The 14,809-nt window shown below is 35.9% G+C and overlaps 1 protein-coding gene across 3 annotated transcripts in view; it reads right to left on the reverse strand.

Moving 5' to 3' along the window:
- Positions 1-14,809, reverse strand: part of LOC120071354 (vacuolar protein sorting-associated protein, putative (DUF1162)) — a 118,774-nt gene that overhangs the window by 96,548 nt on the left and 7,417 nt on the right. For 2 of the 3 annotated variants that reach the window (XM_039023581.2, XM_039023583.2), the window contains exons 3-8: positions 13,454-13,566; positions 12,903-12,996; positions 11,208-11,251; positions 6,818-6,886; positions 1,386-1,447; positions 620-812 (exon numbers count right to left, since the gene is read on the reverse strand). In XM_039023581.2, coding sequence (XP_038879509.1) covers positions 620-812; positions 1,386-1,447; positions 6,818-6,886; positions 11,208-11,251; positions 12,903-12,996; positions 13,454-13,566 — 575 coding nt within the window. The remainder of the gene's footprint in view (positions 1-619; positions 813-1,385; positions 1,448-6,817; positions 6,887-11,207; positions 11,252-12,902; positions 12,997-13,453; positions 13,567-14,809) is intronic. The other variant, XM_039023582.2, reaches the window with a different exon arrangement.

Genomic DNA, 14,809 nt, shown 5'->3' on the forward strand with positions numbered 1-14,809 from the left:
CTTGGGATGGAAGTTCCTTTCTTTAAGAGTCTTTTCAAGAAAATCCCAATCCACTCTATCAAAAGCCTTTTCAAGGTCAAGCTTTAAAATCCAACCCTTTTTCTTCTTATTTCTGTAGTGTTCTACTGCCTCATTAGCTATTAAGACCGGATCAAGGATTTGTCTCCCTTCAATGAAAGCACTTTGAGTTTGACTTATAAGGCTAGGCATTACTTTCTTGAGTCTTTCTGCAAGTACTTTAGCTATGATCTTATAGATTATAGTAGATAGGCTAATAGGTCTGAAGTCTTTCACTAAAACTGCCTCTTATTTCTTCTGGATTAGGCAAATAAAATTTTCTTTGATACAAGAGTTGAGCTTTCTATTGCGGTAAAAATCATCAAATATACTCTTTATATTGTCCTTTAGTAAATCCCAAAATTTTAGGATAAATTCAATGGTGACGTTTTTTCTGTACACCGTGTATTCTTTCTTTTTTTTTTAATGAAACTAGTTGTTTCTATCAAGAAAAAAGAAAAAGGTTGAGGAGCAAAGTCCTAAATTCCAATTAATCCTTTTGCACAAAAAAATAAAGAAAAAATACTATTCAACAATCAAGTAATGTACATATGAATCTTACCACAAGTGACAAGACTGCATCACATGGAGCTAATATGAAGTCGGTTTTTTCTTCCATTGCGCTCACTTTAGTCCCACCTGGGTCTTTGCATCCCTCCACATCAACGGCACTTTGACATGAACAATAAATTTCTGCGCCTACAATCTCCACAAGTTTATTGACTTGGCTTCCTCTCACCCACCCAGCCGATGGCCTCAACAATGAGAGAATTAAAATTTAGATAAGTTAAAATTTGAGGTACCTATCCAGGCTGCAAGGTTATATCTGTCACTGTAAGAGAATTACTTAACATTCAAAAATCTAAACAAACAAATCACAATTTCACCTTTTAGAAAGAATAAAACCCTCCCAGTGATCTTGTGGATATAGAATGGAAGTTGCGTAATTTCTTTTGGGAAGGAAACAACGGGGGAAAGATTAATCATCTTGTAAGATGAGAAGCGGTTTCAAAATCAGAAATTGATGGTGATTTGGGAATGGGGGCTTGGAAAATAGAAATCTTGCCTTGATAGCTCAATCAGGTTGGCATTTTTTGAGAGAACCACATACTCGTTGGAGAAAAGTGATTGCTGGCATTCATGGTTCGGATTAATTTAATTGGCACACTGTTACAGCCTTCAACTTAATACCAGTGGCAAAGAGACCAAATTATATTACTAAAATGTATATCAGCTACAACTTGAAAAGAATGCACCATCCACAAAGCATAATTATTCACCAGAAATAGGCATGAGAAGATAATAAAATAAACCAATGAAATAATTACCCCAACAGAATTTGTTTCATTATCTTCAGGCTGGAAAACTTCAAACCGAGCTTTATATGTCCCTGCAGCGCTCACATAGCAACAAGGAATACAATGAGATCATCATGCCACCGGAGTATGAGCAACTAAGAGAAAATCTAAGATACACCACAGTATTTCTGTTTTACCCTTGAGAGATAAATCAATAATAATAATAAATTAGAAAAATATCAATCTCAAAAGAAAATTATCCAACATTATTTTTTGAAAAACAATATCGCATCTGCTAGCTGCTATTAGAGGAAGAAGTGTGAAAATGCTTCACGAGGGAAAATCAGCAATATTAAAGGTGCAAATTTTTCCTTCAATATTTTTTCTTTTTCTTTTTTTTGGTAATTATGAAATCAACAACTTTCATTGAGAAAACATGAAAGAATACAATGACATACAAAAAACAACCCCATAAAGAAAGGGTTTCCAATAATTTTTTAGAAAAAAAAAAGAAAGAAAGAAATAAAGAAAAAGCCCCTTCAATATTCACATCCTCATATCAGTGTATTGAATATCAGATGACATGAATTCCATTTCTCCCCTGACGACGACAAGTTAACCCAATTTCATATCTTATAAAAAAATCTTTCAACTTTCTAATTAATTTTGTATTTTAGAGTATTAGTCTCTTTTCATTATAATATCACTGAAAATTTAGTCTCTCTTTCCGAAAAAAAAAAAACAAAAAAAAAAAAAAAAAAACTTCGAAGGGCATGAATCAGAGACTTCAATGACCAATTTTGAAAGTCCAGTGCATTGGATAAACTGGCTGAGAAGGAAGAGGCATACATAAGGGTTCTCACCTCCACTTCCATTATCCTGGCCAATGTGGGATATCCCCCTCACATCTTCCCCTCAGAAGAAACTTGTGTGGTTTCATTCCCGCTACAGTCCAATTCAATAACAAGTTGCTTGGGAGTTTTTGTCTAAATTATAGTGACATTTCTCCCTTGGATCCTCCAAATATTATTTCTTGTGTTGATTGGGGTTTTTTAGAAAAAATAATTAGTAAAAAATTCGACTCTCATGGATCTTGGGTTGTATTAAGAATCCTAGATTCTCAATTTTCATCAACGGAAGATCACGATGAAGGATATTTGCTTCATGGGGAATTAGGCAAGGTGATTCCTTATCACTTTTCCTCTTCCTTTTAGTAAGTGAGGTGTTGGGAGCTCTCTTAGACAAGCTTCACGGTAATGGGTTGTCTGAAGGCTTTGTGGTGGGAAAAGAGAAGATTCATGTATCCATCCTTCAATTTGCCAATGACACTCTCCGCTTTTGTTAGTACAATGATGATATGTTAGATAAACTACGATAACTCTTGAGTTGTTTGAATGGTGCTCAGGATAGAAGATAAATTGAGAAAAATCAGCTTTGTGTAGATGAAAACAACCTGTGTCCATGGCCACTAAGTTGAATTGCAAAGCTAAACACTTGCCTCTTACTTACGTTGGTTTGCCCTAGGGAGGTACCCTAAGCAAGTTTCTTTTTAGCAATCAATGATCAATAAAATCCATACAAAACTTGATAAATGGAGAAGATTCAACCTTTCCAAAGGAAGGCGAGCCATTTTGTGCAAGTCTGTGTTATCAACCTTTCTACGTACTATATGTCTTTGTTTCTAATGCCTGAAAAAGTCATCTCAATTTTGGAGAGAATCCTGAGGAATTTTTTTGTTGGGAAGGGCATTAAGGAAGCAAGATTAATCATTTAGTGAAACAGGACTTAATCACACATTCTTAGATTGATGGAGTTAGTCACACGTTCTTAGATCGATGGAGGTCTTGGTTTCTGGGGCCTTAAAGCAAAGAACTTGGCACATTTAGCCAAATGGGGATTGGCAGTATTTTGATGAAGAAAATTCCTTTTATTTTCGATTTTGCCTACAGTCTCCTCGATGGATTTCAGAAGAGGGAGCTTTTTATCCTCATTGTAATGAAGAAAATTCCTTTTGGTGTCAAGTCGTTAGAAGCATACATGTAAAGTAGATAAGAAGATCGCAAATAGACCCATCAAAGGCGTAGTTCTCCACCCAAGAGCCACTTTACCATATTCCGAATTCAATGGTTTCTATAAATCCCCTACATTCGTCTTGGCCCAGATCTAGAACTATCCTCAACGGTTTGTGTAGCCATAAATAATCCTATATTTTTTTTTATTCAGTGAGATCTATTGACTTTGTATACCATTCCGTTATAAATAAATGATCTTCTCATAGATCCATTATAGTCTTGAAATTATATAATAATGGAAACAGCAACCCTAGTTGCCATCTCTATATTTGGTTTACTTGTAAGTTTGACTGGGTATGCCTTATATACTGCTTTTGGGCACACGACTAGGAAGAATCGTAATAGTTTGCAAGGCCCTTGGACTAGCATCTCTAGAACCTGATTAAGGGTGGATGCTCCGGCTAGTTTTAAGCTTGGAAATGGTACCATAATTGCTTTTTGGTTGGATCCTCGGGACGGTTTGGTTCCTTTGAGTATTTGCTTTCCAAGGTTGTATGGGGTTGCTTTATTCCCAAAGGGGTCGGTGGCAAATCATTGGAATGAAAATTCTTATTCACGGTCTATTATTTTTCACCGATTGCTAAAGGATGATGAGATTATTGAATTTTTTTAACTTGCGTGGACAAATTTCAGGTAGGAGGGTGTCTGAGAACTTTGATAGAAGAGTATGGTCCTTAAAAGCATCCGAAATCTGGTCGTAAAGAAACAAAGGGTAATGATAAACAACTTGGATGGTTGGTTCGTTTTGAAGTGGCTCGCCTGAATGCCTCTTCTTGGTGCACTTTATCTAAGCCTTTTGAAGATTTTTCCATTCAAGATTTATGTTTAAATTGGCATGCTTTTAGTTTTCCAGCTTAAGTTTGTAATCGTGACGTAATGATATCCTTGGACTGTTTGTTCTTTTTGTTTCCTATGATTTTTGGAATGTTCTTGTTTGATCTTGTATGGATATGATGAGGATGTTGAGCAGGTTGTCAACGTAGTTGAGATTCCCAGGTACATCTCCTAATCCTTATGTTACTCTCTCACTCAATGTGCATCTCTATTGTACTTTGAGCATTAGTCTCATTTCATTATTTCAATGAAGAGGTGAGTCTCCATTCAAAAAATATATATATATTATTTCTCGTGAATTATCTATCAATGATTTTGAAAATCCCTACAATGAAGCTTCTGATGTTAGTATAGATAATGAAGAACTTGAAGCAAAAAAATAATTTATAGAGATCAATGGATTTTATGTGAAGACACTTTTGCAATAGCATTCGAAAGTCCTTTTTCAATTGACGATAAAAGGAATTCAGATGAAGTTGCAACAATAGTTAAGTATCCTTCAATTCCTCGTGTTCATTCCTAAATTGAGGTTTGTGTACATGGATAAAAAAAAATCACTCCTCAGTCCCAAAATTAAGATCTAGTTTTGCTTCACTCATCCGCTTGATTGTGAATAAATGAGATTTACTCCTTAGTTTCAGGTTGACTTGGAGTTTTTTATGTGGAAGATGGTGGCTTCATTGATACTCTTTCTTTTGCTTACCTTTATTTTAAAGATGGAAAATTCGTCTTATCTACTTTGAGCTGGATTAAAGTCATCCTTCTGGCACTACTACTAATCTGCAGTTTGCGAAGGCTTCTTCTCAAAATGGTCAGGATGGTGGTTGTTGGCCTTTTACGTCTGTGAAGGCCCGAGTAGTTGAGATTCATTTGCAGTTCCTCCTTTGTTGTGGATGTTTTGTTCAGACTCATAAACAGGGTGCTTGAAGGCAACAAACTAAGATTGGGGATACTTTCATTTCTTTTCAGCACGGTGGTTTCATTTTGAGATTGCAAGGCTCAACGTCTCTTTATGGTTCATTCTTTCTATGGCACTTGTTGCTTTCTCCTTTCAAGTCATTCGCTGACTTCGGGGAGAATTTATTTAATGAAAGTGACCTTGTTCCAAGCTGTGAAAGTTGGTGGATGGGTTCTTACTTCTCCAAGCTTCTTTGGCTTTTGTCTCCTATTTTGGTCTCATCGCATCATTGTTGGTTGTTAGTGTCAAAGTTTCTTCATGGCGCTCTTTTTCAACACTTTTTCAGACTACTCTATTCAAGACATTGATTTAAATTGGAAAGCGTTTATCTCTTCTTCTATCAGTTAGTTTTTAATTTTAATCTTGCTATGTTATTGGGGTTTTATATTTCGTTTGGTCTTCTATTATATTTCCTATCTTGTATTTTGAGTATTAGACTCATTTCATTGATTCAATGAACTAACTTGTTTCAATTTCAAAAAATAAAAACAGGGGGCATGAAGGCAACATTATCAAGCCCTTTAAGGTTGGTGCTAAGAAGGTGACCTTGTCTCACCTCCATTTTGCCGATGATACGATTCTTTCCTTCTTAACGCTAAGATTTGAGAGAATCTTTAAGAATTTATTCCACTCACTAAAGGGATATATACACAAGTGTACAGGGGTTAACCTAATTAGTAGAAGGTAAAAGGATAATCAAGATATTTATAATAGTGTTATAATACTAATATTAGCACCATAACACTCCCCTCGAGTTGGAGCATATATGTTAATGATACCCAACTTGTTACATAGATAATTTATACGTGCTCCATTTGACGCTTTCGTGAAGATATCTCACATAAAGTAAAGATGGCGCACCAAAAATGGAAAACTGATGATTGACACGTCGAAGTGGTCGGGTCAAATTGTAGGGGACCAGTTCCGAACAATGTTGTGAATGAAATGGCTGACAAAAGGTATGCGAGACCACTGGCCAACATGCATCTGTTGTACCTGTCAGTATCATTAAGCATCTTATCTCAACTTTATGTACCTGCCAGCACCGTCTAGTGAAATGAATGCAGTGTGGAATGGCCAATGAAAATAATTTCAAATCGTCCCTTACATGTGTTGTCAAATGCATTAAAGTCTTTTCCTTGGAATTCAACCCTGGAATATTCCTAGGTATGACTTGCTGACTTCTAGATTATATTTGATTTCGAGCATTGGGAGGCAAAACAATCTTTGTGTCCATTTTCATTGACCATTCCACACTGCCCTCATTTCACCCGCCTTTCATCTATTTTCATCACATCTTGCATAGATCTTCTTCATTGCATCCCCAAGCCACTTCTTCCTAGTGCTCTTTTTCCCGTTTATAAGTTTTTTCTGGATCGCTTTAAATTTGTTGTTATAATCTTCTTCTACCTTTTGTTGCTTTCTCTTACTGTTGATATTTTTTTCTATTTTTCTCCTTGTGGGTTTGTATCGTCTATTTTCATTTTATCAATCTGAAGTTATGTTTCTTGTTTAAAAAAAAAATAATAACAATAATAACAACATAACGCTTACTGAAAAACATATGAGAAGAAAACGAAGATAATAGCAAAACTTACCAGGTCACCAGTCATATCAAGGAACATGACGTGAAAATTTCTTATGGATATTTGGATGTTGTCAAGAATCTAATAAGAAAGAAAAGGTTTATATCATCATTACTAAAAGCCAAAACATACGCACACACACACGAGAACCACATATGACAACAAACAAATAATGAGAAATCTAACAAACCAAAGATCTGCAGATTAAAAAATAGTAAATAAATAAATAAACGAGATATACTTATTCTAGAATCAGAAATTTGGTGTTGCGAGTTTATGCCTGATAATGAAAGCCAGTAATTCACCCTTAGGCCCAATAACTCTCACTCGTACAGTTCTAGGACATTCTAGAAGGTTAATCTATAGAGCAATTTCTGAAAAGTACAACAAAACAGACCCTAAGCTTACTCATCTAAAAGGCATATCACAGCATGTGTATATGACTGAGCACGTAGCAGATAGCATATGCATAATATGACCAGATCCAAATTAACATGAATGAGAACATCTGAAGCTAGGTCTAGGAAAAGATATTTTCTTATTCATCGAGTGTTGAGAAAGAGACAATACATACAAAAGGATTCATTCGATGTGCTGGAATGAAGCTATCACTCTAAACCTAAATGGAAAGGATAAATTACAATATACAAGGACAGAATCTGAATTAGTCTCAAATTACAGCAGCCTAATTTAGATTGATTTCCTACACTCTCCACTCAAGCTGAATGGTATATGCAAGTCATTCCAAGCTTGAAAATTAGTCTACCAATGCTTGTTCGATGCAAAGCCTTAGTTAACATGTCGGCAACCTGTTAGGAAGTCACAAATCTCAATTCGATAATAGTTGTATCAATCTTCTCACTGATACAATGGCAATCTATCTCAACATGCTTCACTCTATCATGATATATTGGATTTCTCGCGATGGCTATGGCGGATTGATTACCATATAGTACTTCGATAGTACCTTCAATCATAACTTTGAGCTCAGGGAGGAGTTTTAGCCAAATTCCCTCACAAATTCCATGGGCTAATGATCAAAAATCAGCTTCAACACTACTTTGGGCTACAACTTGTTGCTTCTTGCTGCACCAAGTTACTAAGTTTCTCCATGCATAAGAGCAATATCTTGATGTTAACTTCAGATCAAATAGGGGATTCGGCCCAATATGCATCAGTTTAAACATCTAGCCATCTAATCATGGTCTTTCTAAACATAAGGCCCTTTCCAAGATCATGATTGAGATATCTCAATATACATACAAAGCTTCCATATGTTCTTAAGAAGGTTTGTTCAGAAATCGACTTACCAAGATAACAACAAAGCTAATATATGGTCCGATGTGAGTCAAATATATTAACTTTCCCGCCAGCAATTGATACCTGCCTCCATTAATTGGTTCATCTTGTGTGATCATCAGCAAAAAGAAGAAACCAACATGCCCCATTAATATTTTTTTACCCTTGAAGGTCCCCAAATGTCTCCCGGGGTAATAGAGAATGGCTAAGATGGAAAGTTTTTTTTAGAACACAAATAACAAATGTTTCATTGAGAAAAAAAGGAAAAAATACAAGGGCATAGAAAAACCAAGCTTACAAAGACCCCTAGAGAAAGGGTTTTCAACTATGTAAAATATTACCTAGAGAATAACTACAAAAAATCTTCTAAATCGAAGTTCAAAGAGAGACATGAAACCTCACCAAGAACCAAATCTCACAAGGATCCCTATCCACACACTCTATTTTTCCTCTCCCCCCAAAGAAGTATGAGATGAAAAATGAGTACTTGTGTGTTTGGAAAGTTGACAAATTTCCCATTGAAAAAGTTGACTCTTTTTATTGAGAAATAAACTAGGGAACAAAAGCAAGAGGTAGACAAAGTCAGAATGACCAAGACAATAGTACAACATCATGACAAGACTATCTTTATTTAAAGACTCGGAAACATAAGCAAACTTATGATTAGATTGAACTGCAAGTTTACTACATTTTTTGTTGGTGGATAACTCATTGCTTTGAGAATATACAATCTGGCACATAATCCAACATTGCCAATCATCTTCCCTCATCCTAAGTCCTGAAAAATACAAGAGCTTGCAAGGAATTTATTTCACAATTCAAGTCCTTATTCAACTTGTTCACAAACAACAGATTATACTCCAATTTTGGCACAAAGAAAACTGATTCAAGTGTTATGGAGCTTGAAATTTGAATACTTCCCATCCCAATTAATTTAGTAGATGTACCATCACAATTCGAATGGAAAAGTTGCTTGTATGAAGAGAAAAAGATGAGAATAAAGATCTATCACCTATCATATGACATAATGCTCCAAAGTCCACTATCCATTCGAATGGAAGGATATAAGGGGGTTTTGGTTATTTATTGTTGTTGTTGCCTGTTCCCAAAACCACTTATTGAAGGTTGATTTCTTTTATTCAGCAATTGATGAAGCATGTCCAACAAATCTTTCGTAAGTGGTTGTTGGTTTGAAGTTTCAAAGATAGAAACATCACCCTGTCAACTTCTCCTGGAAGATAGCAACATCACCCTAGTTTCACAATTTGATTTTGGGGCATTTGGCTTCCAATTTGCTGGTTTTCCATGTAATTTCCAACAGGTGTTTTGACATGTCCATGTTTATGACAATGGTCGCACCATGGTCGTCCTTTGTGTTGTCAACTATCCCTCAAGCAACAAGAGGGACTAGATCATGTGGATGATCTTGTTGGGAAATGAGAGTCGACCCACTTGGAGTAAGAGGATATTTAGTTGGTCCTAACATTACTTGCTTTCAACTCTCTTCTCTAAGGACTTTAGCAAAAACTTTCCAAACACTAGGTAATGGCTTAGTATTGAGGATTTGACCACATACTTCATCTAGAGATTTACTGAGACCCATAAGGAACTTGAAAATCCTTTTCTCCCCACAATTTTTCGAAAGAAAGTACCATCAGTATAACATTTCCATTCATGAGTTTCAAATAAATCCAACTATTGGCAATAGCAAGATAAAGTGGTTTACTTTGTTGTAAAGGATAAAGCACCTTATTTGAAATCTTGGAGAGTATGTCTCGATTTGGAAAAGTTCAACAATGTTCGTGAAATTTTGGATCATCAGATTTAGGTGAAGTTGTTGTACCTGTGATAGTCTTCTCGTCCACGACCATATATAAGCATCCTCATAGATTGGGAACATTGAAGATAGTTAAGACCTTTGAGTTTGTGACATGTTATTTGAGCATCGTTGCTCTCAGTGAATGGCACACTTTATAAGTTTATAAACGATCCTTTTGCTCTTGTATTTGTACTCACTGTTTCCATTTCTTTGTATTTTAAGTATTACTCTTTTTTCATTATTTTAATGAAAAGTTTTGTATCCTTCTCAAAAAAAAATATAAACGATGATGGCAGCAACAATGTCAGAGTTAAGGTACTACAGCGGCTGTTTCTGAAGATGATTTCGGTAGAGGTGGTTGTCCACAACGCACAAAACCTGGAGAGAGGGGGAAAGAAGAAAATAAAAAAAAAAAAAAAAAAGGAAAATCACATGACGACTGCAGCAGTGAAGACTTTAAACTTGCAAAGATGGCAACTTCGAGCGAGGAGGTGGTGGTGATGCGAACGCTTGAGCTCGAGATCTTGAGGTCAAAGTTGTTATGGTCGAAGCTAAGATTGAAATCGACAAATAAAGAACACAGAAAAACTGTAAAACTAGAGAGTCAACCCAGGTTTACGAGGTTCACTAACAATATGTTAGCTACGTCCATGAGGTAGAGGGAGAACAATTTTATTAGAGAGAATAATACAAAATTACAAAATGAATAGTGCTTCCGGGGTTTAGGGAGTTTATATAGAACACTTCTCTAAACCCTAGGGTGACATAAATAACATAAAAATGGCAAATATGTAAATAACTTAGGTTTAGGGATCATTGCCCCTGAACCTCCATACTTGGTCGTTCAAAGCACCAGATAACAGATACAAGGTATTCCAACATGCGTTTACGAATGAGCTAGAGTTTTCGGCAATGCTCGATTTTGTCTGGAGAAGAAAGCTAGTTCAATGCCGGTTAGATTTTCGATGAACAGTTGGCGTTCTGGCCTCAGCAGCTAGGGTTTCGGCAAGATTAGGGTTTTTCGGAAGAAAAAAACATAGCTCCAACACCATGGAGCTAGGTATAGGAAAAAATACTTTCTTACTCATCGAATGATGAAAAATACTCAATATATATAAGAGAGATATCAATCAATGGGTTGGAATTAAGCTTTCAATCTAACCCTATATTGAAAGGATAAATTACAATATACAAGGAAACAATCTGAATTAATTCTCAATTTACAATTGCATAATTTAGTTTGATTTCCTACCACCTCATATATCATATAAACATTAGCATTACCTTTGCAGTGATGTAAGAGATAAATGATTGCCCAGCATGATTCTCTGCAGAAAAGGAGCGTGAAAAAAGTTATTTTTTTTTAGAGTAACAAGAGAACTTCCCAACAAACATTTTAACCTGCTTTTGGGAAATGATTTAAATGAAAATAGGGCAAACAATACTGTCAAGAAAGAGAACACAGAAAACCAGAACTCAAATTCCTTTGTGTTAACTCCCTCCTCTCTTCCCTCTTCCCTCCTCTCTCTGATCACTCTCCGGCGTCTTTCTCTCTACCCTGCCATCCTTTTCCTCCTCTAGAAATTTACTACCATTAGTGCCATTCCATGGAAGTTGAAAGTTGTAAAGTGAATGGATATTTCTTTTGTATTTGGTCTGAATCTGGACGGTTCTACATTGAGGATTTGGAGGCTCGTATGATCCTTCCCCTCTCAAGAAAGCAACTGAGATGGTTTGTGGAGCAAGCCTCAAAGATATTGGAAAGTTCGAGTAAACCTTTCTTCCTCAACAATGACAAAGGATGTGATGGAGTTACAAGGTTATCCAAATTCAAGGATCTTTGAGGATGGGTTTTAAGACTTGTGGTCTGGCCTTCAACTGGAGGTCGCTATTTTATCCACATTCAAGAAGGTCCTAAGCAAAAAGGATGGTATTCTTTCATTGGAATGCTTAAAAAAATTTTAAAGAAAAGTGCGGAATCAAGTCGAAATCAAAGGAGCCATTAACAAACATTGATTATTCTACTAAAGCTACATCAGGGCCAAACTCCCACAACATATATGGTACAAGTTTTGTGGACGTGGTAAAAGGAAAAGGAATCATCAAAAGTAGAGGTCCAGAAGCATCAACCAAAAGAAACAGTAAGCAGGTGCAAACATCAGCTCCATTGGTAATAGAACAGAGCAAAAAGAACTTTTGGGTTCAGAAGAACTATGAGGTTTTCAAGGAGGACTTTAACAACTTATGGATCATCTCGAGCCTATTTTGTATGTCCGTGTATTCTTTCATTTTTTTTTTCTCAATGAAAGTTGTTTTTAATTTTTTTTTAAAAAAAGCAACTCCATCTTGATAAAGAAAAGCAAAAGAAAAACCAAAGTCGATAGGCTCAATGAGCAAGTAGCTTCACTCTGCTGCATGAAGCCTCAATATCTTCACCTTTATTCTTGAAAATCCTTCTATTCCTTTGTTCTAACGATACCATATCTCAATAATAATTGCAAATAGAATGTCACATGAAAGAGGACTGATTAAGAAATTCCAAATGATTCATTGATAAGATAAAATTACAAAAGATGGGACAAGAGAATCTACACGGCACAATCCAACAGAAGCTAAGAGAACACCTCCAATTGAACATAAAATATACCAAGCTATAACTATGGAAAAACAAGGATTTTTTACACTGTGAAAGCCACAAAAGATAAGGATTTAAAAATAGACTATTGAAATACTTTTCTCAATTCTTGAATGCTTTGTTGTTCCTTGCAATCCACACCGACCACAAAAAGAAATTAAAAAATAAATAAATAAAAACCTAATAAACTGGACCCATAAAACTTTCTTCTCAATCTGGACCCAGTCAAGGTAACTCCAACCCAATAAAAATAAATAGACTTTAAATCCATAAATTGCACGTAAATGAAAAATGTTTATATACAAAGACGTTGTCAATGCAATGAATGAATTCAAGTAGCTCACCACATACACGCCTTGATAATTTTGCTAGCTCTGCGGCAGCAATTTTAGCCTTCTTCCCAGCAAATTCTCTTTTTTCAACTGCATCTGGGCTCCACTACAACAAAGAAAAAGATGTCCAGAAATTTCGCAAGGGGATATTAATTTTAAAATTATCCATTCTCCTTTTTGAAGGCCTCACGTTAATTCAATAGCTCATTTGTAAGTAACTCTTAAGTTATTGAGCCCTCCAAAAAAGAAACCCCAAAAAAACAACTATGTTATTGAGATATGAAATATCCAAAGGGCCAAACAAGTTTCAAAAAGAGTTTCCAACTGACCGTTATAGTAAAAAGAAACTGGGGAAAAACACAGTTGGTTTTTGTCTAAATCACCCAAAGAAACACACAACAGCCACTAAACCACAGTTGTTTTTTGAATTCTACATATATGTGCAAGCAGGAGCCCTAAATAACCATGAAGCTGACACATTATGGCACAAGGTTATTGTTAGTGAGTATGGACCTCATCCCTTTGGATCAATGGTGGGATTAAAGGCAACTCTGGTTAATTACCTCTTCATCATCCCGTTGAGATGCAGAAATATATATATCCTCCAAAATAATAATGATCGGATCCCATCCAAGCTTTTTCCATGGAATCTTGATGCTCAACCTCCCTACACGACCTACCACAGTGAAAAAAGAAAATGAAACTTAAGAACATTAATTTAAAATTTTATTTAAACAACTAATATTAACCCAAAAAATATCAAACATGAAATGCCTGAGTTTTTTAGTCTCTGTGTCAAAAAGTTGAAAGATTGTTTCATTGAACATACAAGAGAGGGGGGAGGCAACAATTTGAAAGATAATGGTCTTTGTGCACTGATTTGACTTCTGCTGGAAAGCAATGAAGAATTTTCATTGATAGAAATCATGACTAGTTATTGGAAGTTATTGTTTTTTTAACAAGATACGAAATTTTTCATTGACAAAATGAAAAGAGACTAATGATCGTGGATACAAGCTACATATAGGAGAGAAATAAAGAACACAATGTAGAAAAATACATGAGAAGAATACCTTGTTAGGGTTTTTAGTTATAGAAAGAGGAAGTGGGTTGGAGCAAGGGGTGGATCATTTTGGAGAGAGATATCCCTCTCGAAAGGTTATGTTTTGTAATGTCTTTGGATATTGCAACATATTTCTATCTTCTTTAAAAGGAAAAAAAAAAAAGGGGAACAATTCTCTTCATTGAAGTAATAAAAAGAGGCTAGTGCTCAAAGTACAAATTTTCAAATCTATTAGAGGTTGGCCTAGTGGTCATGGGGCAAGTGAAATGGAGTTTCAGGTTATAGGTTCAAACCTTAGGATAAGGTTCAAACCTTAAGTATCCTGACAACCAAATGTTGTTGCAAAAGCAATTGCACCAAAACAAGAAGGAAAAAAGTTGCAATATCTCAATGTCAAGTTGAGCCAATTGGTTGGAGACAAATAAAAAAGATAATAACAATCATCAATGCTTAAAAACTATCTTCTCGAGAGAATGCCTTCCCTCTCCTCCCAATCACTGGATTCTCACCGGTGACGATGACACCTTCACCACAACCCCATCCTCTTCTCCCTCCGCTCTACCAATATGCCTCTAACCAAACCAGCCTCCATCTCCATAGATCGGAAGATCTTCTCCATTGAAGCCAATGACCACTACCGCGCCTCCCACATCCGTCTGACTGAAACCACAAAAGACCGAGCTTATTTTCTTGCCCTACACTAGCAGACCCTCTCTTGGATTAGATCGACCTTTTCCTCTTTACTGAATGCTCCACTAAACCTAAAGTTCTTTAAAGAGTTTCGATTGGATGATCAGACGGTGTGGATTGAGAAATCAAACAATCGGCGAGGGGTATTGGCCGAAGTTGCTAAGCT

The sequence above is a fragment of the Benincasa hispida genome, chromosome 2 (genome assembly GCF_027475165.1).
Source record: "Benincasa hispida cultivar pf3 chromosome 2, pf3_genome.v1.1, whole genome shotgun sequence".
Lineage (NCBI taxonomy): Eukaryota > Viridiplantae > Streptophyta > Magnoliopsida > Cucurbitales > Cucurbitaceae > Benincasa > Benincasa hispida.